General features: G+C 38.7%; 4 protein-coding genes and 1 long non-coding RNA gene across 6 annotated transcripts; 3 read left to right on the top strand and 2 right to left on the bottom strand.

Moving 5' to 3' along the window:
- Window positions 1–75: 75 nt before the first annotated feature.
- On the bottom strand, window positions 76–5,893 carry phgdh (phosphoglycerate dehydrogenase). The gene is made up of 12 exons (XM_056754941.1): window positions 5,672–5,893; window positions 4,924–5,075; window positions 4,696–4,761; window positions 4,297–4,351; window positions 3,683–3,781; window positions 3,474–3,606; window positions 3,245–3,393; window positions 2,998–3,150; window positions 2,644–2,782; window positions 1,730–1,857; window positions 1,297–1,513; window positions 76–914 (listed from the first exon to the last, which is right to left on the bottom strand). The coding sequence occupies exons 1-12, from the start codon at window positions 5,807–5,809 to the stop codon at window positions 760–762; spliced, it is 1,584 nt and encodes a 527-aa protein (XP_056610919.1). The 5' UTR covers window positions 5,810–5,893; the 3' UTR covers window positions 76–759.
- On the top strand, window positions 825–1,758 carry LOC130427453 (uncharacterized). Its single transcript, XR_008907312.1, has 3 exons — window positions 825–945; window positions 1,306–1,519; window positions 1,621–1,758. It is a non-coding gene; the product is annotated as an uncharacterized LOC130427453 (long non-coding RNA).
- Window positions 5,894–7,567: 1,674 nt separating the features above from the next.
- On the top strand, window positions 7,568–11,982 carry cfap210 (cilia and flagella associated protein 210). Of its 2 annotated transcripts, none has more exons than XM_056755203.1 (9): window positions 7,568–7,789; window positions 7,895–8,106; window positions 9,247–9,420; window positions 9,511–9,716; window positions 9,817–9,973; window positions 10,053–10,192; window positions 10,919–11,027; window positions 11,314–11,478; window positions 11,558–11,982. In XM_056755203.1, the coding sequence occupies exons 1-9, from the start codon at window positions 7,723–7,725 to the stop codon at window positions 11,909–11,911; spliced, it is 1,584 nt and encodes a 527-aa protein (XP_056611181.1). In that variant the 5' UTR covers window positions 7,568–7,722; the 3' UTR covers window positions 11,912–11,982. The 2 variants fall into 2 exon arrangements, with proteins under 2 accessions (XP_056611181.1, XP_056611180.1); XM_056755202.1 differs by having other exon boundaries at window positions 10,919–11,111.
- Window positions 11,983–12,962: 980 nt separating this feature from the next.
- fastkd1 (FAST kinase domains 1) lies at window positions 12,963–20,841 on the top strand. Its single transcript, XM_056755181.1, has 15 exons — window positions 12,963–13,043; window positions 13,417–13,865; window positions 14,241–14,309; window positions 14,729–14,854; window positions 15,020–15,418; window positions 15,494–15,604; window positions 16,777–16,908; window positions 17,024–17,510; window positions 17,942–18,056; window positions 18,132–18,260; window positions 18,481–18,612; window positions 18,785–18,898; window positions 18,976–19,120; window positions 19,198–19,312; window positions 20,396–20,841. The coding sequence occupies exons 2-15, from the start codon at window positions 13,531–13,533 to the stop codon at window positions 20,516–20,518; spliced, it is 2,532 nt and encodes an 843-aa protein (XP_056611159.1). The 5' UTR covers window positions 12,963–13,043; window positions 13,417–13,530; the 3' UTR covers window positions 20,519–20,841.
- Window positions 20,842–20,864: 23 nt separating this feature from the next.
- klhl41a (kelch-like family member 41a) lies at window positions 20,865–25,411 on the bottom strand. The gene is made up of 6 exons (XM_056755182.1): window positions 23,812–25,411; window positions 22,425–22,582; window positions 22,224–22,331; window positions 21,956–22,141; window positions 21,239–21,385; window positions 20,865–21,108 (listed from the first exon to the last, which is right to left on the bottom strand). The coding sequence occupies exons 1-6, from the start codon at window positions 24,895–24,897 to the stop codon at window positions 20,997–20,999; spliced, it is 1,797 nt and encodes a 598-aa protein (XP_056611160.1). The 5' UTR covers window positions 24,898–25,411; the 3' UTR covers window positions 20,865–20,996.
- Window positions 25,412–25,558: the final 147 nt, after the last annotated feature.

The following is a 25,558-nucleotide window of genomic DNA, read 5'->3' as shown; positions in this document are numbered from 1 at the left end:
ATAAATTCCTGTTGTTATTATTATTATTAAATGAATTATTATTCCTTTTCCTAATAAAACAGGCAAACAAAGACACAGAGAACACACAAGAACTTTACTTTTCCATAGGCAACTACAAAAGAAATACACTACAGGTCAAATGTTTAGGAACATATTTTTCATTGTCTACATTTTCATGTGTAAAGAAATATTAATATTAGTAAAGAAAGACATCATCTCTGTGAACACACATGGATGGTTAGGAATGTTGAACAAATCAATCATTTGAAATGAAAACAATTGTCTAAACAATGTCACTTTATCTGTCAGTGACACCTGAATGCGTTGATGTAAAGATTTCTTGTTAAAAGGAGCACAACCTGACAAGCTTTTTAAAATACTCTGTAAACAAAAATGTAAACGAACACACAAAATTGTAATCATTACATTTGTTAACGCAGCATGATGTAAAAGAGAATTTAGTTGATTTATTTAGTAAACATCTACACTACCACCAAGCAGTATTCAAACACCTTTAATCTATTACACACGTGAATATGAGGAACAAAAATGGCACGTCTTGTGGAATGCAAACAAGAACAGATGGTGCAAACAGCTACTAGTTGTTCAAGTTTTAATGCACATTCACATTTCTGCACTACAGACACGTTGTTTAGTGAATAGAGAACTTTAAACACAGATTAATGCGATGCATTTAACTCAAGTCGGCTGGATACTGGAAAGTAAAGTGATTTTCCCTTAGGATTTTTTCACGGCTCATCAGACAGTGAGCTGTACAGCCTCTTTAACCAAAGACTTTAAAGCACCAATATCAGGCAGCAGTGATGAGATCCCCATGCAGTACCAATGATCGCCAGTGGCGGCAGTAGAGGCACTAAACGACTCGGGTGCCACACCAGCAGCAGCCAAAACTCCTGAAAACAAACATCACAGGACACTTCTTGAGTAAGTTTGATACCCTTACAATTGTGTTACCAAAAGACAAAAATCATAGATGCATACGAAAGTTTTTCAACATAAGTCTGTCATCTGAGAAACTTGGACCGTATAGTCATTTGTATGCGTTTACATTGGAAAATAACATGTGAAAAGCTGTAAAACCAAACTAAACTAGAATGACTTGGCAAAACGATTCATTACTGTTGACTACAGACTTGTTTTGTATTAAAAATGAACAGATGTTCATAATTCAGAGTTTCCCACTCATAGTTCATGCGCTCAGAACTCATATTTACAATATTTCAAAGGCAGCATTACATATTTCTATTAAACTACTGAAGGATTGTGTGTCTTCACCGGTTACAGAGAGCAGGAGTTCACTGGAAGTCGTAGCCTTGAAGAAGATCAAATGTCCGCTCAGAGGAACGGGCTGTCGAAACACACTTTCGTTGAGCTCCAGCAGCACCGGGACACCCGTCTGTACCGACCCGACGGCTTTATAGCGAATGCTTTTCATAGAGACCTCCACCACACAGGCCTCCCGAACACCAGACTCCTCATGAGACGTCTTCACCTGGAGGTTTGTGAGTCAAAATAAACCAACCAGATGTTTGAAAAATATTGATCTAGTCGCAGGGCTGCGTGATGTAACAAACATTTGTCATATTTTTGTTTCTACAGTGACATCTGCATCAGACTAGGGTCATAATCTCTGACAAATAAATATGTTTTCAGCTCTAGTTCACTATAGAGAGAGAGATGTTAGAGGTGTTTTGTGAGGTAGTCTTACAGGAATTCCCGTCTCTGCTGCGAGGGGAAGAGCGTTCACCAGGTTGGGTCCATTCGGAAGAGTCCCGCTTAGAAGACCAACAACAGCTGCTGAACTCAGAAACCCAGTGGACGTCTTCAAATGTTCTCCTGCACAACATAACATATTCCTATTAGGGTTGTGTATCGTTTGTTTTTCAACCATTCCGATTCAGCTTATCTATTTCCAGTCGTAACGATTCGGTTTCAATTCTTAAGTTGTGAAAAATGAAGTAAAACATTTAGAGATCAACCTGTATTGTCATTAGCATGCTTATTGACTTTTTTGCAAACAATATATATATTTATGAGCACCATGTTGTGTATATACACACATAGAATTTGTATGACCATAGCTAAACATCATCATGGTTAAACCGTTGTAACTATAATAAAACTTAATTTGAGGTTCCTGAGCATTTTAATGCAAATACTATAGTTATATATGCTTGCTATAGTAAAAATATTTTTAGTTTTCAAAAGAGCTTTTATTGATATATCAGCAGATCACACAACGCATGTTGTTTTCTGAAAATATAAACACATTTTGGAATCAAAATCTTCATATACACATACCAACCATGTTTAAATAGAAAAAATATGTATATTAAGGGAAAAAAAAATTTATATCAAGTATCTGATTCCGAAGTTTCGATTCTCATTCCAGCATTAGAATTGATTTTCGATTCCCAACCCCAGTTACGATACATTATAATAACATCATAGTTCTATAAAATCAGGGGAAAAAAGATATAAAGGGCCTAAAAATGAATGACAGTCTGCTCTTGCTGTACTTTGATGTCATACGCCTTGTGAAGTGTGAGTGAAGTGGAAAACGCATAATGACATCAGAATTTTCATTTTTGATTGAACATATGGTTTCAATAATTCACATACCGATTGATGTAACATGGACCTGACTGTACGGCGCTTTAGAAGCCGTGCAGGCCTTCAACACTCCACCCAGAGATTCTCCCAATCTGATCCACTGATGAGAGCCTGGAGAGAACGTCCCTGCCAACACCTGAGCGTTCACCTGCAGGAACAAAAAAGAATACATAGTAAATCATTAAAGAACCTCACGTTATTTTGTCCTTTACTTATGGTTATTTTTGGGGGATGGCTGTTGTAATTTTTATTGGTTTAGTTAAATCAGTGGTCCTCAAATTCCAGAGACCCCTCGCACTGAACACTACTCTCTTATGCATGCTTTTATATGGCTATTAAAAAAACATGAACTTAAGAACTCACAGCTCCCACTAAAGCTTTTCCTCTGACCACGTCCACAATCTGTAGAGCGATGTCCCTCCCACATCTGGCCTGAGCCTCTATAGTGCTGGCGCCCAGATGAGGACAGCTGATGGTGTTCGGGTGATTCACAAGAGCCCGATCTTTTGGAGGCTCCTGGAACATGTCAGTAGCATTTGTGTACGTATTGATTAGATTGTGTTTGTTTTAATTCAACAGAAAGAAGCTGAAACTAACGACAAGCTCTCACCTCCACGAATACATCCAGTCCCGCTCCTCCACACCGTCCCGACTCCAGAGCCCGGAGTAGAGCGGCTTCATCGATGATCCCCCCACGAGCACAGTTGACCACCTTCACACCTTTCTTACATTTGGCAAACGAGTCATCGTTGAGGAGACCTGTCAAGCAAAGTACAGATGTTACTAGAGAGGTAGTCTAGCGCGTGAAAGGAAACCAGTCAGGTTGTGGTGGCGTGTACCTGTGGTGGCGGGCATGAGGGGTGTGTGGACCGTGATGTAATCACACAGTGGCCAAAGCTGCTCCAGAGACATCTGCTCCACACCCCAGCCATGAGAAACATTCGGAGGGGTTATGGGGTCGTAACCAATTGTCTGTTAGAGACGGAACGGAAACCTTTAGTGCAACTATAACAGAGGAAACCCCATTTGAGGAGACTGTGCTTCTTACCCTCATGCCGAACGACTGCATTCTTGTCGCCACCTCTTTGCCGATTCTTCCAAGCCCCACGATTCCAAGAACTTTGCCGTAGAGCTCGGATCCCATGAACTGCAAAATCACAAGCAAAACCCTCAGCCAGTGAGATGCCAGACATTCAGCGGTCACAAATGATTAGTGATGACCGAGTAAACACACACAGAGAGAGAGCTTGTGTAACCAGAGGCCGGATTCACAAAACATTCTTCAGGACAAAATCTTCATATGGGGCGATTCACATTTCCCGTCATTTGCACATACGGTGCGGCGTGCACATTTTTCTAAGATGGATAGTCACTACAGGATGGAAGTGCATTTTTCAGATTTAACTAAAGATTATGAGATCAATTTAAAGATTTACTTCATCAAAAGATAGGAGTTGTCATTTTTTATTTCACTTGGACTTTAAGAACAGTTTTGTGAATCCGGCCCCAGATTTTTGTAGCATACATTGTGTGTACTTAGCTTATTTTCTGTTTTAATACCCAGATGACGCAAAACATCTTGCCAAAACATGTAATGTGCAAAAAAAACACATTGCAACTAATCCCAGAATGCAACTGGAGCGAGGACAGGTGAGCTAGTACCTTTTTACGATCCCATTTTCCATCCTTCATTGACATAGCAGCCTGTGGAATATTTCTAAAATATGCACAAGAAAAAATCAGAACTAAAAGAAACACATTCTTGTGATTTAACCCACATAAACATTAAATATTTATTTATGTGCAGCTGATTTAAGGATTTCTACTGTACGTCAAATGAGAAACGGGGCTCTATTCAAAGATTTGTTTAGCTTCCATCCTAAAATATAATATTTTTGCAAATCCAATATGAAAATTTACCATGGTTTAAGTCAAGTAGACATTGTTTTTGTAGTACAACCATAGTAACCACAAATGTACCATGGAATTAAAATATAGTGAATATACCACGTTACAGAGTAATCTTAATACATTTTATGGCCTATATCGCTTGTATTTTACCTTGACAAACTCATGATAAGAGCACAAGTCAGTTCAGCAGCACTCATGGTGTTTCCATTGGGAGTGCTGTAAAATAAAAGAGAGAGTGAACGAGCTTTTACTACAAATTCATAATATGAAAACCAGAAGTGAAAAAACAAAAATTTGTAAGAAAGAAAAGAGTCTGAGAACACAGAGGTGAGTAAATGATGAAAGCACACAGAATATAGAGCGCGAGCGCTTCATTACTTCATCACAATGATTCCTCTTTTAGTTGCAGCATCCACATCCACATTGTCAACTCCTGTCCCGGCCCGTCCAATGATCTTCAGCTTACTTCCAGCGTTGATGACATCAGCCGTGACTTTGGTGGCAGATCGGACAACTAAACCATCATATTTCTGCAGAAGAGTCAGGACGTAAACAAAAATGACAAATAGGGTTTGACATATGTTCAGAGTAACTTCATTCCAATCCAAAAGTGATATAATACTGAAAAGTTGCTTCATCCATGATGGATTTATTATATGTTTTCAGTGTAAACTGCAGTATATTTACATAATTTACAACGGTAAAGGTTAAAAAACACTATATTAACCTAGGGCATAGATTCAAGGGAATGCACATATTGATCAAATGCATGTTGTGACCTGATTGCAAGTCATTTTGGATAAAAGCGTCTGCCAAATGCATTAATAAATTGATTCGTGCATGCATTCATTCATTCATTCGTTCATTCGTTCATTCGTTCGTTCGTTCGTTCGTTCGTTAGTTCATTCATTCGTTCATTCATTCATTCATTCACGCATGCAGGTACAGGCTGCTGTTGCATCAGATTCTTGGAGGGGGGGTTGAAACACTCACACACAAACCTACTTCACAACACACACCCAAGACTTACAAACATGAATATTTATCAACTATTGCTGATGTGAAAGGCGGCTTTTCAAAGCGCGAGAGCTTACTTCTGAAGTGAATCATTTAAAGAATCATTTACCTGAATCTCTGCCATCAACTCCTCTTTACTCATCGCATGTTTCTCCGTCACTTCTATGCCGTTTTCCTGCAGGATCGTTTTACAACACGGATCGACGCTTTCACTGATCAAAACGCTTTTTATCGCCAGCGGAGCCATGACTTCTAAATCACACAAACTTCACGAACTGAATCAAACTTCTGTTCTGATGCTGCGTAGCGTCTTTTCGAGCTTCGTGTTAAACTCCGCCCCTCATACGTCACGACACCCTCTCAAAAGTTTCCTTCCAGAAGTAACCCAGTTGATTGGCTTGGAATCTTATGTAAAAACATAACTTTTCCCCTCATCGATGTTACATTTGGAATAATAAAAATATTCTATTTAAAAATTGGCCTTTTTTTTAAACAATGGTTCAGTAATGGAATATTGCATGTTGGTCAGCTCTTAAGGTTTTAGGTATTCAGAATTTCTCTCTAAATATAATATACCAGTAACTCCTACAGAGTTTGCAATTGTTATGGACGCTATTCCATCTGGCAAATGCATGATTTTTAGAAATTGTTCTTTATCTTTTGAAGTCTCTTTACCTGAGCCTAGCGATACACCCACTGGTAAGTTATGTTTTATTAGTAAAAAAGGAAGAAATCTTAAGGTAAGAACTTTACTTATTGAGAGCATTGCCTGTGCCCCTTCTGCTGTTTCATACTGGAACAGCCTTCTTGATAATCTAAACTGGAAAAATGATATGGTCCATGCACCAAAAATATCTTCTCTCAAATAAAGTCAAAGAAATATCCTTTAAAATACTCCATAACATTTAGCCTTCTAAAACATTTCTAAAGAAAAAATTTGGATCTGACTTTGACACCAAATGCATTTTTTGTCAGAATGACAATGAATCATTTTTTCACTTGTTTTGGTCGTGCAACTGTATTCAACAACTTTGGAAACATGTTGGTTTGTTTATTTCAAATACTATTTTGAATGTTTTTTTTATGAATCCAAAAACTGTTATTTTTGGATTTTTTGATCAAAATGCTTCTTTTAAAATCAACCTTATTCTTTCTCTATGTACATTTTATATACATAAATGTACATTTTCTGAATGCAAACCTATTTTTATAGTGTTTCTAAGAGATAAAATTGTATTTAAAAACAATTATGTTTTCTTCCAATATAAAAGCACAACGAACTTTGCTCTGCTTATAAACTTTTCAACCTATTTAATGTGTAATATTTGTATTATTTGTGTAACTCCCTCTCATGTTTTGTTTTGTTTTATTATTATTTTATTTATTTTTTTCGAGCCATGGTAATGTTTTTTATTTTCTCTCTTTTCATTAATCCAAGTGTTTCTTAATGTTAAGCTTCTGTTGTAACATTGTTTTGTTATAACAAAATGTTCAATAAAGCATTATAAAAAAAGTAACCCAGTTGATGTGATAAAGAGCTATTTAAATAAATTGAATTGAGTGTTTATTTATCTAACAGCCAAACTCTAAAGGTTTCAATTACAAACACCATTGTGAAATATCAGTTGTTAACCATTAAGAACATGTTTTTACATGTTTGTCACATTACAGGCATACTTTAAAAGTCGACATTGTTTAGATTGAAGAGATTCGTGAGTGTTTGAACTTGGGTAGAAGGGGGTTCGTTTTTGTAGGGTACTCCTCTATATAAATATTATTTTTATTTTCTTGCTGTCTCTCCTTTTTTTCTAAAAATTCAAAAAACTATGTATTTTTATTTTGAAATTATGATTTTAAATCATTCACTTGCAATGCGCGTCATGTTTAACTTTGATTCATCCTTTATATGAAAAGCGCTGCACAGTTTGTGTCGCTTAATAAAGACTGCTGGCTCTTTAAGGACTCACGTGACGTGTCGAGCTCGGCGCGGTTGCCAGGGTAACACTGCAACAAATGTGTAAATGGTTGCCGGGCAACGCAGTTACGAGAGCTCGCAAATGTTCCCAGTGTTAACCGAGTTTGTCTTGAAGGAAAAAAGGAATAATAGCAATATTTATGAACAAATTAAATTATCGTTAATATTATTAAAAAGCAGTTAAAATGTCAGCAGCCTCGATAACAGCTGGAGTTGTTCAGTACGGGCGGAGAAAGGGATCCGGTAAACAAGGTAAAATGTGCTATGGCTACTTAATAACGTTCTAACTGTCCAGACCACAAAAACACAATGTTATATTTAGCTGTGATATATGTTGTAAAATACAATTTAATATAGGTATGAAATCAGATATGGAGAAAATAGAAGCAAATCGACCTCCAGACCTTCGTCAAGTGGCCATTTTATCCAATTCGGATTGGTTGCGGATTCAGGACAGTGTGAATGGAGTGAATAAACACAATCAGAGTTTAATCGAAGCACGAGAAGAGAGGGAGGCGCTGCACGTGCGCTCTAAAGAAGTGGTCAAACACTGGTCGAACACCATCGCTGTAAGTATAAACATATGTTTGAACATTTTCCCCACAGGTGTGTCATTCAGTGAGCCTTAAACCAAACAAACCAGCTTTGAGATTCATAACAGCGATAGAGTCAAAGCAAAACATCCTTTTCAATGCTTTGTTACAGTGTAACAGTATTAAAAATACTATATGTTTGATTACAGATTATTGCATCTTTATTCTGTGGTCAGATGCATCACTCCTCATGTCACGTCCGTTGTTCACATCGCTTTAAACTCTAAATAAACCTTTATTAAAGTTTAAAAGTCACAAATTTTTTACATTAAAATTGACAACAGAGCTCTCTCTCTCTTAATTTTTATTTAAGTGTGCTGAATGACAAAAATGCACACGTGTCTTTCCAAAGCATTTGCAGCTGCATAGAAAACTGAATAAAGTAAAGTATTATAATAATAAAAGTAAATAAACTGAAAAAAATAACTTGTAGAATTAACTTAATAAAATCCTTGTAAAAATCTGCAAGAAACTTCCCCATGTAAAATTTGAACTTAGATGTTGAAGTCAGATGAAACTGGTGGTCTCTGTACATGGCATTAGCAAAGTTTCTGCTCAATAAAGAAAATAACACACTTCATGATAAACAGTGTGCATCCCTCAGACAGGCCACAAGGATCGGTCTTCTGAACTACAGTAAACTTAAAAAACTCAAAACTTAATAATAATACCAAAACCCGAAATCTTGGAACCTTGAAAATGAATCTCCTAATGCAGTAAGATACAAAACATGCTGGGAACTACACATCAACTGCCAAGGTAATATCTACAAAAGGTGTTTATGTAGTCTCAACACAAAATAAATAATTAAACTTAATTTGATCAATTTAAATGGGTTTAACATAATAAAATTGAGTTGGATTTACTTAATAATTTGTTTAATTAAAATTACTCAATCAAAATAATTAAAATCCAAACAACCAAAGTTAGTAGATTTTATTCCCAAAATTTTCTAGATATATTTACTCATTTTTGTTAAAACTGGAACATAATTATATTAAGTATATTTTTATCATTTCTTTTCATAAAATCTACTGAGGCACGTAATTGGTTTTTGTGTGTGTATATAAAACTTAATTCATAGTGAAAACAACCCTGTTGCGTTTTTCCCTACAGGGACAACGGCAGAAAAAGCTAGAGGCAAAAAAGATTCGAGAGGAGATTGAAGAAGAGGAGAGGAAGCTGATCGATATGGAAGAAGCAAACTATCAGGCTCAAATACGAAAGGAGGCCATCGAGAAGGCAAAAACCCAGCAGTACTACCAGACCGACAGAGTGAAAGAATTCCATGTTTGTAACTCACACCTTCTACAGATTATTCTGGAGGGTTTTGTCTGAGATGAGGGTGTTGTATTAAAATCTCTCCTCTGGTGTCTTTAGCGTGCTCTACTGCTGGCAGAGGTTCTGAAGGAAAGAGAGGCTCAGATTGACCTCAAGCACAGACAACAGAAAGCCAGTAAAGACGTTGATAAAGATATTTTAGCGGTGATGGCGAACAGAGATGAACAGGCTCTACAGGAGGAACAACAGAAATCCCTGCAGAGAAAACAAGAACAACTGGCTGTCGCTGAGAGTTTAAAACAACAGTAAGAAAACACAAAAGCATCTCTTGATGGACTGCTGCATCACGCATTTTACACACATTTTTGTCCCTTTAAAGATGCCAGACACCTTCTGTTTATTTAGGATTAAGAATCATGAAGTGAAGAAGGAACAGGAGAAGCAGGAGGTGAGAAAGGAGGCTTCAGAAATTGAGCGACTCCGACAGCTTCGTCTTTGGGAACGGGCCACGACCGAGCAAAAGAAAGAAGAGGAGAAGAGAAAAATGATGAAGGCTCATCGCGTAAGACTCTCAAATACAATATCAACTGTTTATTTAGATGAGATTGAATGTTGAAATGAATGTTTCTTACCTCTGTTAGGAACACCTGGCCAACAGAGAAGCCATACGAGCCGCCGAGACCCAGAGACAAGAGGACGAGGAGAAGAAACAGGAACAACTCACCAGCCATAAAAAAACTCTGATGAAACTGAGGAAAGAAAAACAGGAGGAGATGTATAGGTACTGCTAAATATCACTACGACTATTAACTTATCAGGGTAAATATCTTTGTAAATAAATACACAAAAAATAGGGCACAGTTATATGAAGGTATTTTCCGTATTCATTTTTTACAGTTGTTTTACCTGTATTTAACATTTTGCACTGCACTAAATAACATTTAAGCATAAACGGAGAATGTTCTGGTAGTTTTCTCCGGGTACTTTATCCATTTTTTGCGGGATGTTTTTACAGAGAACCGTATGTAACAGGTAAAGCTTTTTAGTTATATTTTAGTGGTATTAACATTTTGAATATAAAGTTTTGGTTTAAGTTAATTGTGGTTGAATTTATAGGGTTTTATTTTTGTGATGTTGTCATTTTTATATGTACAGTATTCTATATTGCTTTAAAGGTTTAACTCATTTTAACTTTTTTATTTTCAATTTATTGCTAAAGCCCATATTCTCTTTGATTTCAACAATGTTTTAATTGTTCCAGTTGCAACTTTGATTAGGTGGAAAAGGTTATTTGTATGTTTGTAAAATTATACTAATTTAGACTAATACTTGAGATAGAAATAGATGTCTGCCATGCAATCTCTTCAAAATGATTTCAACGAAACAAAATCTCAACAATTGACCACAAAGGTCTGTGGTCAGAAAGTGTGGGAAGCCTGAATGAATGGAAGAATTTCTTCTTGCTTGCTTTCTCAGCAGATGTTTTCAGTGTTTCTGTTTGTTTCAGAGAGCTTCAGAAACACAGAGAAACCATTATTGAGAAATTAGCTGCACTGAAGCAGGAAAAAACCAACAATGAAGACGAGAGAATTGCCAAGGCGGTCGCCGAGCGTGAGGCCAGACAGATCCGAGAACAGCAAAAGAAAGAGGCCAAACACACAGCCATGTTGAACTCCATCACTGCACACAGAGATATCACAGTAAACCTTTTTATCCAAATGAAATAAAACTTCACACGTCTGATTTCATCTGCTTATCCACTGCATTCCAAATGAAAATAGAGTTTATTTGAAGGAGAAGCAATAACATTTAAACGTCTCATTGTTAAAACATTTTTTGTTGTATCTTGTTTATACATTATTTTAAATTCTAATAGAAATATATTCTGAACTGGGATTTTAGAAGCAGGAACAGGAGAGAAAAGCAGAGGAGGAGAGACAGAAAGAGCTGGAGATTCTCATCGCGAAGAGGGAAGCGGATCGAATCTTCATGGAAAAGCAAGAACTTAAAGCTCAAAAGGCTCGAGAAGATGGAAAAGCATTACAGGACACGTACATACTTGACATGGTTGGTGTGACTCTTTATATTTTCATCTGCTCTTTTTTTCTACTTTAAGCATTCTAATGATGATTTTGGTTATGCCAAGGCTGAAAAACGTGCAAGGAATCATCACACGAGAAAGGAAGAGCAGAACTTTGCGGTGAAGAACAAAGCTCTCGTCATTGAGGAGGAACTTGAGTTTCAGAGATATGCCAAACATGTGATCGAAACAGCAGAGAAGGCTGGAAGAAACACCTTCCCCCTTTCAAAGGCTTCCAAAGAGGGCATTGGTGGGGGTCTGGGGCCCGTATTCGGTGGGCTTAGACCGAGTTATCTAGTCCATGATGAGTCAGATGTTCAGATGCCCAAATATGTGAGCAACACCACTCAAAACATAAAAGAGTTGAATGAGACTACTAACATTCATCAGGCCAAGAAAAGGTTAGGATTTACCTGGTAATACAGCATCCAGTTACGTGTCACTGCAATAATACATGTTTCATGTCAAATAAATGGCATTGGTTGCATTATTATCAGAGTATTGATTGTTTTTTGAATCGCAGAATTGCATGTCAGATATATTTTTTACGATCACCAGTCTGAATGTTCATGAACGTTGTGGATCAGCAACTTCAGAGAAATCTACCGGAAAATGATCTTCCAACAAATGTGAATAAATTGAAAAATGTTTTTTTTATTAAAAATACGTTTTTTTATTTGGGGGTGACTGCTGTTAATTTACTTGCTACATCTTTGATCAGAAAAATAAAAAACAACAATAGCAAAATGTAATCTAAGAGCATTTGTACTTGTGTTGTGTTTTATTGAGAAGAAACTCGATCAAATAAAGAACATTTTAGATTAGAAAAAATGTTCCATATTTTCATTACATTAAAAAATAAAAATATACATAACATATTATTGCTATTTCTATATGTCCAGAAACATCCTCATTTAATTTAGTTTATCTAAAGTTATTTTCAAAGTGACACAAATTCAATTTGTACATTTTTATTTGCCCATCAAGTAAAGTCAAATTTATTTATATAGCGCTTTTTACAATATTCATTGTTACATAAGTAGCTGTGCTGCACATAAAAAATATTGACTATAAGCAAAACATTTAAAGTACACATTATTAAAATAAGGGAGAGAGAAAAACAGTTCTATAAATTCTAATATGAATGAAAAAACTTTAAAATAAATAAATAAATATCAAGCACTCACTGTACATGACGGGTTCTCAGCTTTTATTTTGACATCCAACGTTTCACCGTGACTTTTGGCTGTTCGCATCATCAAACAGGAAGTGAAGCCAGAAACAAGCAGCCTTGATAATTAACAAAATTTTTCTGTTATTTCTAAATTATATGTTTCTGTTAAACGACATAAATGACTAAAACATTTTCCCACATGTATGTGGAAGAAAAATGCAAGCCGCAGCGGCTGCTCCTTTCCGCCCACAAGCGGGAAAATCCTCTGCGCATGCGCATGCGTAACACATGGGTCTGTGCGGAACAGGTCACTCGTGGTTTGATAACAGTCTTTCAGGATTCTGTTTACAAGCAGTGCTGGATGGCAACTAGTTAAAGGTATCCTGTCTTATATTTCTTCTGGTTTATTCTCACAGCGCATGAAGTTAAACGACTCAGCCCGTGACCTCTGCGCGTGACAGGTCGAGCTGATCTGACTCTTTAGAGTGATGTTTCCTTGTGTGATGCTCTTTTTAGGGAACTAAGAATAAATAACTCTGTATACAATCGCGATGACTTAAAAACAGCTTTACAACAATAAACAGGAAAATAATCAAACATTATGCACATTTAAAAGCACAACAGAGTTCAGGTTGGGTTGGATCAGTAGGTTGGTTAAATGCACATCACTGTCCAACAGTTTGAGACCACTCGTGAAAGTGTTGTGTAAGTGAAATAAATGACATTCTTCATGTTGCAATTTCTTTCATAGATGACTCTTTCCTGCTACGTCCAGCAACGTTTCAGTCACCTCAAGCCGATTTATTAGGACGCTGGATATCTAGTGGACATGTGGAGAAGATCCTGACTGTGGCCGTCCTCTGTCATGTTCAGGCTCCGGTCCTTCGGGGTCCATTCCCGCAGGCTGTTTCACAGCGGGGCTGTGACCCGGGACCAAGTCCTGGACCAGCTGCAAGTGTGTTCCACCGAGGACCAGGTGTTTGATGTGGTGGGCCGGAATAAAGCCAAACTCTCGGCCAGTCATGTGGGCTGCGCTGTTGGACTTCTGTGGCAGTTTCAGAGAGAGAGACCACAGATGCTCCGAACGGTCGAGCTTGTGCGGAACCACCCACAGTTCCTGACGCTTCGAGTTCTGGCTGAAAACAAGATCGGTCTCATGGATGATGTCTCGGTGGTGGACATGCTCTATGATGTTCTCAGGTATGGTGTGAGAAGCTTTTCTTTCTGCACAAAAGAAGAGATTTTGAAGAACGTTGATAAATCATTCAGAACACCATTGTATGAGCATTTCTCAAAATATCTTCTTTTGTGTTCCACAGAAGAAAAGAGTCACGTACAGGTTTACAATCAAAAGGACATGCCTTTTATTTTCGGGTGAACTGTCCCTTCTAGAAATTGTATAGAGCTTACAGATATTGATCACCCTCGTGCGACTCTATTGGTTGTCATTACTTTACAAGAAACAAACATTTAACTTTTTTTTTAAGTGCAAAAATATAAATTTTATTTACATTGTGAGCTACTTTATCAAATAGATTGCATTGTTTAATTCTGGTTGTGTCTTCTGGTTTAAAGGCTGAATGTGGAACAACATGACTCTCTCGTTCAGCAGTTGGTGACCGAGGCTTGGAACAGACTTGACAGGTACACGAGAAAAAACTTCCCCTGGCGTTTCTTCTAGAAAAGGAGAAATTAAAAGAGAATCAAATGAGAGTGTTTATAAAAACACATGAGGAGTATGATGGAGTAAAACGAATGTAGATTGTTGAGGTCAAATAATCTGGATTTGGGTAAATATGATGAGAAGTGTTTATTGAGATCTTCAACAATATTGACTTTTGATTTCAAATCTGAGCTCGGTTTGACACATCGTTGACATCTCTTCTCAACTCCAATGACAGAGACAATGGGTATATTTCTGAATCTTTTTCTCAGAAGAAACATCTTAGAGGCGGATGAGACGTTTCCATTCGCTGTCCATGTGATCTCATTAATGTCTCAGAGAAATAAAAGAGATACTAAATAGATCTCACGTGTGATTTTTCTTATGGTCTGCTTCACAGGTTCCAGATGCCCACACTATCAAAATTTGCCGTCTGTCTGAGTGATCAGTTTCTCCAGAACAGTCCGCTGATGGGACAGATCACAGACATTGTGAGTCAGAGGCTGAACTCCATTCAAGACGCCAGGTGTGTTTTCTGTAACCCTCCAGTCAACCGGATCCGAAGTTCTCCTGTCGTCTTCAATTGAAAACAAAAGTCAAATGTGTTCAGAACCAAACACACATGCAAAAACAGCGTCACATCAGTTGTACTCAAACACGTGAATCTGTTTCATCATCTTTGTCTTCACAGAGTGCTCACCACATTAATGGTCAGCGTATCTTCTCTAGTGTCGCCACCATTACGGGACGCTCTGATCGCTAAAGCCGATGCCCTTCTGGACCGCATGGACCCGCTTCATTTCAACAACCCCAGAAGGGTGGTGCAGTTCCTCCGTAACATCCGACACATCCACCGGCCGCTGCTGGAGAAATGTAACCGGATTCTGCTGCAGAACATCCCTCATCTGGACGCAGAACACATCAGCATCGTTCTGGGTCTCTATCAGTCCATGCAGTTTAATAACTGTGACTTCCGGCTGGCCGCTAAACGGAGACTGATGGAGCTGATGGACAACGCCGCCGACCCGGCCACCTTCACCAAACTCTTCGCCTCTTTAGGACCCATGGTGGGACAGGAGATCAGAGAGGGGTGAGGAAGGGAAAGCATCTTTTATCTTGTGCAGTTCGTCATTGCAGTTTTTGTGACGTTGGGTTGGCGTTGCAGGTTAGAGAGCACTGCGTTGCTATTGGCCGATGAGCTGAATGCCCATCAGGCTCTTGGCGTGTTGGAGACGATGGAAGAGATGCAATGCAGGAACCTTCAACTGATCAACAAGTAAGAGAAGTCATCCGCGATTACATCCACCATCACTAGGGTTGGGTATCGAGAACCGGTTCCAAATAAAAAAAAAACAGGGATTCGATAGGATGCGTGCATTTCGGTTCTGTTTATCGATTCCTGACTTCTTTCATTAACTCGTGAACGGCGGTGAGCATTTCACCGTTGTATCTGTCAGCCAGGACCTTTGACATGGACCTTGTTTCATTACGCACATGTGCCGTTCATTTGCATCGGTACTATGAAACATTCAAAAGTTTGGTTAAACTTTGTGAAAAAAGATGATAGCATTGCCACAAACAATACGTGTGGTAAAGATATTTAGTGAAAGGGAGGAATTACCTGTTATATGATGAAAGACATCTTTAATCTGAAGAAATGCACCGTGTTTAAGTCTTTCAGCGTCGAGTCCTCCTGCTACAACGCACCAGAGCTTTTAGCAGTGTCTCACACTCGGGAACAAAATACAGATAGAGATGAAAAAACAATCAGTATTGTTTAAGTTTCTTTATTTTTTTAAATAGTGATCACAATTAAAAACATCCGGGAAGCTACAGGACAACCTGTTCTAGTTTATTTTAAATTATAATAATTTTGATTATTAATTCAATCATTTTTAAAAATGAATTAATTCAGTATTTTATTCGCAAATAATTGTTTAGATAATGAACGATTATATAGTTTATGTAGATTTTTGTGTTATACTTAAATATTTTGGGTTTGTAATTGCGTCCGATTATTCCTTAATGAAAGTGTTGTTTATTTAGTTACAGCCTACTGGTTATAGCCTAAGTGTGGCAAGAATAAAAGGTTAAAACTGTTTTCATTAAATATTTGCTATTTTTTTCTCTCCCCCAAAACATATTGGAATCAGAACAGAGAACCGATTAGAACCGGATTCGATATGCAGAATCCGAATCTGAAACGGAATTGCTCAAATTAATGCAAAACCCGACCCCAACCATCACAGGACCGCATGACGTTAAAGAAACATTTAACATCAGTTTTTCGGTGATCCAGTAGATAATTGTTTTGTTTTTCAATAAATCTTAAATGGGTGAAACCCCAAAAATGTAAGAAACAACAGCAAACTGGTATCGGTGCATAAACAGCTTCGCATTATAAAACACTTGAATTAAAAACCAAATCTTGTCGATTTTTGTAACCAGGATGGCAGGAATAATCTTCAAGAATCTGGAGACGTATCGGGCTGTTGAGATCGCTCGGATCACGCAGACTCTCATTCTTCTGCACTGCCAAAATCCTGAGATCTTCTCCAGATTGAGAATCAAACTTCTTCAGTGAGTTTTGAGAAATTCATGTTGAGTCTTGAAACAGCCCCCTCCAAAAAAAATGATATGAAGTAATTTCTGTTGTTACCCGTCTTTGATCCGAGCATGCTCCTGTCACCCCCAGTTATCTGCAGGCCAGTGTGTACCCTTATGAGGTGACCATGCTAACTAGGGTTCTGTCCATGCTCCCTTCTCCCCGTCTCGATGAGGGCGTCCTGTCCCGCGTCAGTGCCGTGATTCCTCAGTGCAACCTCAACGACCTCAACACCTTCGCCATGGTCGTGGCCAAGTGGATCCGCAACGACCCGTCGTACCGCCACAACACCCCCAGCAGATACGTGCGGCTCCTTCAGAGTCTGAACCGCTGCGGACACGAGCGTCTTCGTCAGTTCGACCGGCTGGACGTGCTGCTGGAGGAGGTCAAGTATCTATCGGGCGAATGGTTTGAGGAGATGCTGCTGGAGGAGTCGATGGTCACCACGAGGAGACTCATAGATCAGATATCCTGGACCAACGTGCCCGAGCTGGCCGTTTATCTCACCAGAACCAACTACCGCTGTGACACCTTACTGGACCGCATCGCTGCTGTGACCATCGCAAATATAGACAAGGTTAGATGAGTCAAATTTGATTTTATTTCAAACTGTAAAGATATCACATTATTTAGTCATTGCATATCACAATTTTCTACAAATCATGCAGCTTTAAATCAGTAAAGAGATAATGTATAAATCTTTCAAATTCTGAGATGTCAGAGATTTAAATTTTGCTGTAAATCAACAATATTTTTGTAACTTTCGATCAAAAACCTTGTTCACATTTGTCTGTGGGTTTTTAAAATATATATGCGATATTTATTTATCACTTTATAATATTTATGAATAATTCATAAGAAATATTTGACAAAATTTTTTTACAAATGAAAAGTATTAAAAAGAGCTTGTCAACTTGAATTATTTAGTTGAATTATTAAAAAAAACGTATCTATTAAATAGAATAGCTTTGTAGTTTTCAAAAGTGTGTTTTTTTCTCCACCGAACAGATTCATTATTCAGCGACTTACGCCACCCTGTTGCCTTTCGCTGTTCTGGACTATGACCCACCGACAGCAGAAGAGTTTTTCGATGTTTGTGTTCAACATTTCACTCCGTATATAAGTACGATTTTTCCCGCATTTTTTAATCATGAACATTATTTAATAAATGTATTGAACTCATTTTTGATTGTCACAGGTTCATTGGATCCACATCTGCTGGTTCTTCTGGCTTATGCTTTGGCCATGGCCGATTATTTCCCCGAGGATGTGATCCGCGAGATCTTCACTGTGGACTTTCTTGCCAAGTTGGATGCTCAGCTGGAGAGTACGTTGACATTTTATAGTTTGTGTGGTTTCCATGAGCTCGTTCTGACCAAGATTTACAGAAGCAGACTATAAGAAACCGCCCGAGTGTTCTGTGTTGTTTACTGGGCTTTATTATCAGATCTGTCAAGACAAAAATCAAACATCTGAAAACAAAAAACTACACCTTGTTGAAGTCTGCCATCAGAACCGCATGCCTTTGTTTTTTTGGGTACCGTCAGCTCTTTCGGATGCTCTGAACATGCGTGTGCGTCTCCGTCTGATGGAGCTGAATCGAGCCGTGTGTCTGGAGTGTCCCGAGTTTCAGGTGCCTTGGTTTCACGAGCGCTACTGTGCACAACTTCAGAAGAGAGGTGAGCGGATCCCTCGTCTTCCTACGCTGCGCATTTTAAACATTTCAATTGAAAAGCATTTCAGTGGGATGCGTTCTATCTGTACCAGGACTGTGTTCGTGGGTTTAAACTGCGTGTGTAGTGGTATTTGTTCTTTAAATAATAAATCACTTGGTTGTCTTGTGGTGTGTAGTCAACAGCTCTGTGAGTGCAGCTCAGCAGCAGATTCATAAGATGCTCGGTGACGTGCTGGGCTCCATCGGCTGTGCCCGGGTGGGAGTCTTGACTCCGTACTTTTATTCTGTTGGTACGTTTTAAACCATTCTAAACTACCATTGGCCATTTGGATGAGCGATTTTTTTCAACAATTTTTTTCCCAATCAGATTTTGAATTCGTCCTGGACCGTCACCTTCGGCCGATTCCGTACAGCGAGCCGTCTCCGCTGCACATCGGTGAGAACGGAAAAGTGAGATGGGAATCTAAATCTGCAGACAGGGAGAGAGCGGAGCTGCCGCCCGGTGCTCGCCGGTACATGAGACAAACATTCCCCAGATCATTCCCGGTCAATAATCAAATTTAGTCTCATTTTCTCCTCTTCTGTTTAGAGTTACCCTGGATTTCCTCGACTCCAAATCCTTCTGCAGAACTTCTCGACAAATGAAAGGCGAGGCCGTGATGAGAAAGAGACATCTGGAGATTTTAGGATATCATGTGTTGCAGGTCTGTAGAAAGAACGAAGCTGTGTTTTGAAGGGGTCATATGGCACGAATACGTTTTCTGTGTCTTTGGTGTTTTAGATGTTGCCCATGCATGTATTAGAGACATAAAAATGAAAATGTCGAAACAAAAGATGCATTCTATCTAAAAGCGAATGCTCATCCAGACCTTCCCGAAACGCCTCGTGTCCACCCCCACAAATCTACGTCACTTGATTTGACTAATAGAGCCCGAATAAATCGTGCTATTCGCGAGTAGTTGGACACTTGAACATTTTAAGTTTACTCGCTTCAGTCGCACGTGAAGTTTACTTTGAGTACTCAAATTGAGTAAAGATCGTTTTTACAATTTACCAGATTGTCCGACCTCCTCACTCACTTTTTTCCAAGCAAGATCCATATTTTCCTGTTTCGATAAAAGTAAGATGTATTGTACAGCGACAATGATTTTGTCCTCCATTGTTTTTTCGGATTTCTGCCTCCCCTCGCTACGTCATAATCACGTCACTAGTAGAGCAAGCTCCTGATTGGTTAATGTAGCCCGAATTTTCGCCAAATTTCAAATTTTTCAACTCGTCCAAAACTCTCAATTTGTGCGAATCTTGCCGCAGGATGACCTATTGCATCTTTGCATTGACTAAATATGTAAATCACTCGCACTTAACACTTCATTAGCGTTTGGTGGGAACGCAGCATAAGACCGCCCAAATGTATACGCAAGTAAGGTGGGAGTACCTCTCAGTATAATTGCTTTGGAACCTGATGTTCCAAATATGGTAAGAGGCGTTACTTTTCACTCACACGCTTGCACTATACCACCAATCACTACACACTGGTTAACTGGCCAATCATAGCACACCTTGCTTTTTAGAGCACGGTATGTGGAAAATTGTGTATACACATTGCATTACATTTAAAACAAACGATAACATTCGTTTCAGCCGTGACATATGACCCCTTTAAGACATCAGCAGCAAACTGTTAGTGTTACAGATGATCATTCAAGATGCTAAGATTAGTACTTTTTTAGGCATTAAAGCTATTTTGTCATAGATTCTGGTTTAATGTGTTTGGTTTTCTCACCCAGATTCCTCACTTTGAATGGAATTCAATGGAGCTCTCCACACCAGACGCATGGAGAGATTATTTGAGGAAGAAAATCTTCAGTGAATTACCATTAGACCTTATCTACTCAAAGACTTCAGACTGAAACGCTGTGTGTGTTTCACATGACTGTATCTGTATGAGGTGCGGGGAAATATCAGGTGATCTTTCAGCCGAGCTGTGAACAATAGACACGTCTGGACGATGGAGGAAGATGACCACTGCATTCATATAGCGTTTTATACTGTTGCTCATCAATTCAGAACACGTTTGTTATACATTATGAAATACTATTGTTACTATCTTCATTCACAGTGATGAAATGATATCTGTGTTTGGATTAAAATATGTATTTATTTTATGTTTTTTTTTATAAAAGAGATGTGTATGAATGAATAAATAAACAAGTAAAAAGATTCGACATCCTCACTTCTAGAAATGTTTCAAAGTTCTTTACTTAAAAGATTATAAAGACAAATATTTTTTGAAAAATGATCAGATCTGTTTTGATTTCACGTCGAGTCAGTTTATGCTTCGATCAAATACAAAATAAAGACACATTGAGAAAAGAGGTTTAACTCTTATTAAAGTTTGGGCATCTTCGCTGGATTGAGTCTGATAGAAACGCATGAAGCGCCAGCAGCGTATCGCATCTCTCTTAACATCCCGACCCACTGTTTCTTGTCTTCTTCATACCTGTTGAAATATTGTTTTAATGAAAATTGAAACAAACTAAAAATGAAGTGAAATTATTTTAATGATTTATATTCCCTGCTGGACAACCAAAGAATGGCGATAGAGAAAATGTAATAAAGGAGACACTCACTGCCAGATGTCTGTGATTTCTGAAGGAACACATTCTTTATTCTCGTTCTCTTTGATGGTGAATCCGCCCAGAACATACAGCACACCGCTGGCGCTCAACACATTCACAGAACTTCTCTCCTGAGGGAACTCAGCGAACGTCTCCCATCTGTAAGATCATTTCAGGATTAAAATCATTGCCTTCATTATTTATGTTATTAGAAGTGCCATGAGATCTATAATGATCACAGGGGATCAAGAGCTCAGTTTAACGTCCGATCTGAAGGACGCTGCTTTTTATAGTATAGTGTCCCCAGCGCTATACTGGGGCATGAGGACCCTTACAGACCACAGGGTGAGCACCTAGCGTTCTCAGGAGGTCTCCCATCCAGGTACTGACCACACTCAGCCCTGCTTAGCTTCAGTGGGCAACCGCATTAATGTCATCACAAACCTGTATGCGTTTCTCTACAGAACACAAAAGAAGATATTTTGAAGAATGTTGCAACACTGAAGCCCACTGTATGAACACAAAACCACCGAGACATTTCTCAAAATATCTTCTTTTGTGTTCCACTGATGAAATATACAGGTTGAAAACCATGTGATTTTTGATTTTGTTGATTTTTGATTTTACTACTTTGATGATGGAGATTTTGGAAAACAGCAAATATTTATGAAATATTGATGCTAATGATGGCAGTTTTATGCAGCAAAATGACAAAACACGTAGACATACTTGTTTGTTTCAAAGTCATAGGCTTCACAGGAAGATAAAAGGCCGTCTTCATTCACTCCTCCAACAACAACAATCTTTCCTTTGTGGACCACAGCCCCAAACATTGATCTCGATGTCTTCATGGCCGCCAGCTCTTTCCATTCAGACTTCTTGTGGTTGTATGCAAACATCTTGTTGATGGTTTTACTGTTGCACAGATAAAAACAAACAATGCCAAAACAATCCTCACATGAAATGCAATGTCTAAGAGAAAGACTGAAAATGGTACTTTTCGTCAGTCTTTCCTCCTATACAGTAAACGAGTCCGTTCTGTGAGATGGCACAGTGACCGTGAATCTTCAAGGGAAGTTTTTTGGTCTCCAGCCATTTCATCTTTCTGCCGGGAGCAGAAGAATATTTAGACAAATCTTGATTAACCTGGTTATTTTAAGGAGGTGGTGGGATGAATAAAAGAAAGTGAGAAACGTACTCTGTATCGTAACACAGCACTGAGTCGAGAGATTCGTTGCTTTGCAGATCTTTACCAGCGACCGCAAACAAGAGATGATCAAACTCTCCCATAGCGAACAGACATCTGGGTGACGGCATCGCAGGAAGAGCGATCCAGTTTGGAGAGTGTTTGTCCAACTGCAAAACATACACAGATATGAGACCGACAGAAGCAGAAAATGTTTTTGGTTCAGGAGATTCGAGTTCTCAGTCGTGTTTTATTTACTTAGTCTCCTAAAATTGTTCAGTAGAAATAAAGGCAGATATACGTAAATGAGAAGGATGTGTAAATGAATGTAGATTGAAGAGTTCAGAGACGTTTGAAAGATTTCTGACTTCAGATGAGATTTATGAAGTAAATGAAGATCTATATAACAAGATATACTCTTTATTTCAGCTTAAATTTCTGTGTCGTTTATTTCTCATAGATAGCAAACAGAAACTTTTTTTTTAAAGCTTAAAGTGATAACTCACCCCTTTACCCACCCTCTCGTCATTTCAAACCTCTTTGAGTTTCTTTATTCCGCAAAACACAAAAGGAGTTATTTTGAAGAAAGTTGGTAACCAAATAGCAACGGACACCATTCAATTCTATTATACGGAAAAAAAACAAGCAAGCTAATGGGGTCCAGTTAACAACATTCTTCAAAATATCTTCTTTTGTGTTTTGTGGAAGAAAGCAAGTCAAACGGGTTTAAAATCACAGGAGGGTGAGTAAACGATGACGGAATTTAGATTTTTGGGTGAACTATCAATTTAAGCAATAGTTTCTGTTCAGTTTCCATTCAATCTCATTGATGTCTATGAGAAATAAACGAAAAATGAAATAAAGAGTGGTTCTTGTTATATAGATCTTTATTTACTCACCATTTCTTTCATTTTATTTTCATTTTATTTGAACTCATTTGAATTAAAAACACTTTGTTTTGCTATTAAAATGATATGGTTAATCGTTACATTGTAAAACGTTGCTGTAATTTTGCCAAGGTTTGCAAGTAACTTACTGTAGATTTGATTACTACTTAATATTTTGAGTTACACTTCACTTTAATCAAAATTAAAACACTTTTGAGATTTATAATAAGCAAGAAGAGACTGGTCTCATTACTGGCAACACTTTTTGTTTTCTTTTCTGATAAAATATTAAAAACTTGCGCCACATTTACATAACAAGAAAAGTGAGCTACGATATTTGTCTTGTTTTATGAAAGAAAATTTAAATCTAGATTAGTTCATGTTTAAAACAAATTTGTAAATGAAATCTACAGTAAATTACTGGCAAACCTGCTGCAAAATTACAGCAAGGATTAACAGTGTAAATAAATGAATCTAAAGTTATCAAATAGTTTCGAGAATCAAATGAATACCTGAAAGAAGTAGCACTGCAACGGCGACTCCTTGTTTTCTTCGTCCACGAACAATCCTCCAGCGACGTACAGAACGTTCTTCTTTGACGTGATGCTGACGTGATTTCGAGGTATCTGCTCCGCTATCGCTGCTAGGAAACATTCGTTTTCATCAGCATCATAGGCCACAGCCGCAGTGTCATTTAACATCAGGATGAGATCTCTGGAGTACATCCCCAATCTTCTGTTGTCATTCAGATACCCGGCAGGCAGCACGTCTTCTCCATCTTCTGCTTTCTCTTCAGCTTGTGGAAGTTTTCCGGCGAACGCGTCCTCAATGACCTTCAGCTTCTTCACCAGCTCAGGGTCGGCCTTTATGATGTCATCCTTTTCTACTTTCTCCTTGAAATATTTCTCTGGCAGCAGGCGGAATCGGATGTGGTCGAAGGCATCGACCAAATCTTTCGAGCGGTTCTCCTTGTTCTTCCGGACCCATTTCATCACTAGCTCGAACACGGGTTCTTCTTTTTCCACGTTGAGAGCGTCACACCCGATGATGGCAAAGAGTTCAGGGGCATCGAAGTCGAGAAACTCCTCCTCGTTGGCTAAAGTCTCGAAGCGTTCCGCTATGAAGTCCCTGGCGGAGATGGCGAGTCTCGGGCAGTTCAGGACCAGTCCCATTCTGAAGATGGCCAAGCAGCTCCCCACGGATAACTTGTTTTGTAGATAGTTCACACAGACGGTGAACACGGATGGTATCTGAAATCTGTTGGCGACTGCGAAGACGTCTTGCACGTTCTCGTCCGTGATCTCGATCTCAGCAGAATACAGATAATTTACCACCACATCCATGACGGCCGGGTCCACGTCCTCTAACACCACTTCTTTGCTGGAGTCCTTCTTCTCAGATCCGTCTTCTGAGAAGTAAATCTCTCTGAAATACGGGCTACAAGCGGCCATGATGAGCCTGTGACAGGGAAGACTCCTATCACCGACCTTCAGAACACAGTCAACAAATTTATTCTCCTTCAGAAGATCCTTCAGACCGTCCTGGAGAAGAGTGCTCTGAAAGAGCTTCAGGTCCTCTTTCAAAGCCAAAGGGTCCATCGCAGAGCTTCTCGGAGATGTGTTCCGTCCTCTCGTCTCTGCTGAAGTAATATAGAGCCCAACGCAAGACCTCTGCGATTTAAACTCGTCCCTCTAAATTTAGACCCTCCGTAGTGTCAGAAAGAATTCGGACTGACCACACGGGAGAAAGCAGAGCATCGGCCAGCTGTCACAGACTGAAAAAGACAACTGTGAATCTTGGACGCACTCAGGGGTCAGACATTTGTTTTGTTGAAGGTAGAGGAATGTTTGGTGTCAGTGGAGGAACAGATGGAAGCGTCCGGGATGTGTGAACGTGATTTGGGGTGGGTGGGCATCATTACCTCTGCTACACGTCATTTATACCTCTTGGTTCTGTGACTCACTCGTGTCTCACTCATCCACGTCAGGTTTTCTATTTAAAGGGATTGTTCAGAACATCTAGTCGCCTTCAAAACCTGTTTTCCGTGGAACACAAAACGAGAGGTTTTTAAAGAATCTTCACTGCTTTCCATTACAATGATAGTTTATAGTCAAACAAATCACCAAATTTTTTAATGTAAATATTTAGAATTCAGTTCAAATAGTACAAGAAAAAAAGGAGACCACATCAATTCCGTCGAGGATCTATAAAGAAGCTTTTTTGACAAAATCCAAAATGCTTTTTCATATCAAATGTCAA

The sequence above is a fragment of the Triplophysa dalaica genome, chromosome 8 (assembly GCF_015846415.1).
Source record: "Triplophysa dalaica isolate WHDGS20190420 chromosome 8, ASM1584641v1, whole genome shotgun sequence".
Taxonomy (NCBI): Eukaryota; Metazoa; Chordata; class Actinopteri; order Cypriniformes; family Nemacheilidae; genus Triplophysa; species Triplophysa dalaica.
This window is presented reverse-complemented; position numbering and strand designations above follow the sequence as displayed.

Coding starts and splice junctions, on each gene's coding strand:
- phgdh (XM_056754941.1), bottom strand. CDS start 5,809: ATGGCTCCGCTGGCGATAAAAAGCGTTTTGATCAGTGAAAGCGTCGAT. Junction 4,762..4,923: donor AGAGGAATCATTGTGATGAA/GTAATGAAGCGC, acceptor TTTATTTTACAG/CACTCCCAATGGAAACACCA. Junction 3,607..3,682: donor TGCAGTCGTTCGGCATGAGG/GTAAGAAGCACA, acceptor CGTCTCTAACAG/ACAATTGGTTACGACCCCAT.
- cfap210 (XM_056755202.1), top strand. CDS start 7,723: ATGTCAGCAGCCTCGATAACAGCTGGAGTTGTTCAGTACGGGCGGAGA. Junction 10,193..10,918: donor AAACAGGAGGAGATGTATAG/GTACTGCTAAAT, acceptor TGTTTGTTTCAG/AGAGCTTCAGAAACACAGAG. Junction 11,479..11,557: donor ACACGTACATACTTGACATG/GTTGGTGTGACT, acceptor GGTTATGCCAAG/GCTGAAAAACGTGCAAGGAA.
- fastkd1 (XM_056755181.1), top strand. CDS start 13,531: ATGTTCAGGCTCCGGTCCTTCGGGGTCCATTCCCGCAGGCTGTTTCAC. Junction 14,310..14,728: donor GCTTGGAACAGACTTGACAG/GTACACGAGAAA, acceptor TCTGCTTCACAG/GTTCCAGATGCCCACACTAT. Junction 18,613..18,784: donor TGCACAACTTCAGAAGAGAG/GTGAGCGGATCC, acceptor TGTGGTGTGTAG/TCAACAGCTCTGTGAGTGCA.
- klhl41a (XM_056755182.1), bottom strand. CDS start 24,897: ATGGACCCTTTGGCTTTGAAAGAGGACCTGAAGCTCTTTCAGAGCACT. Junction 22,332..22,424: donor GTGCTGTGTTACGATACAGA/GTACGTTTCTCA, acceptor TGCTCCCGGCAG/AAAGATGAAATGGCTGGAGA. Junction 21,109..21,238: donor GAAATCACAGACATCTGGCA/GTGAGTGTCTCC, acceptor ATATTTCAACAG/GTATGAAGAAGACAAGAAAC.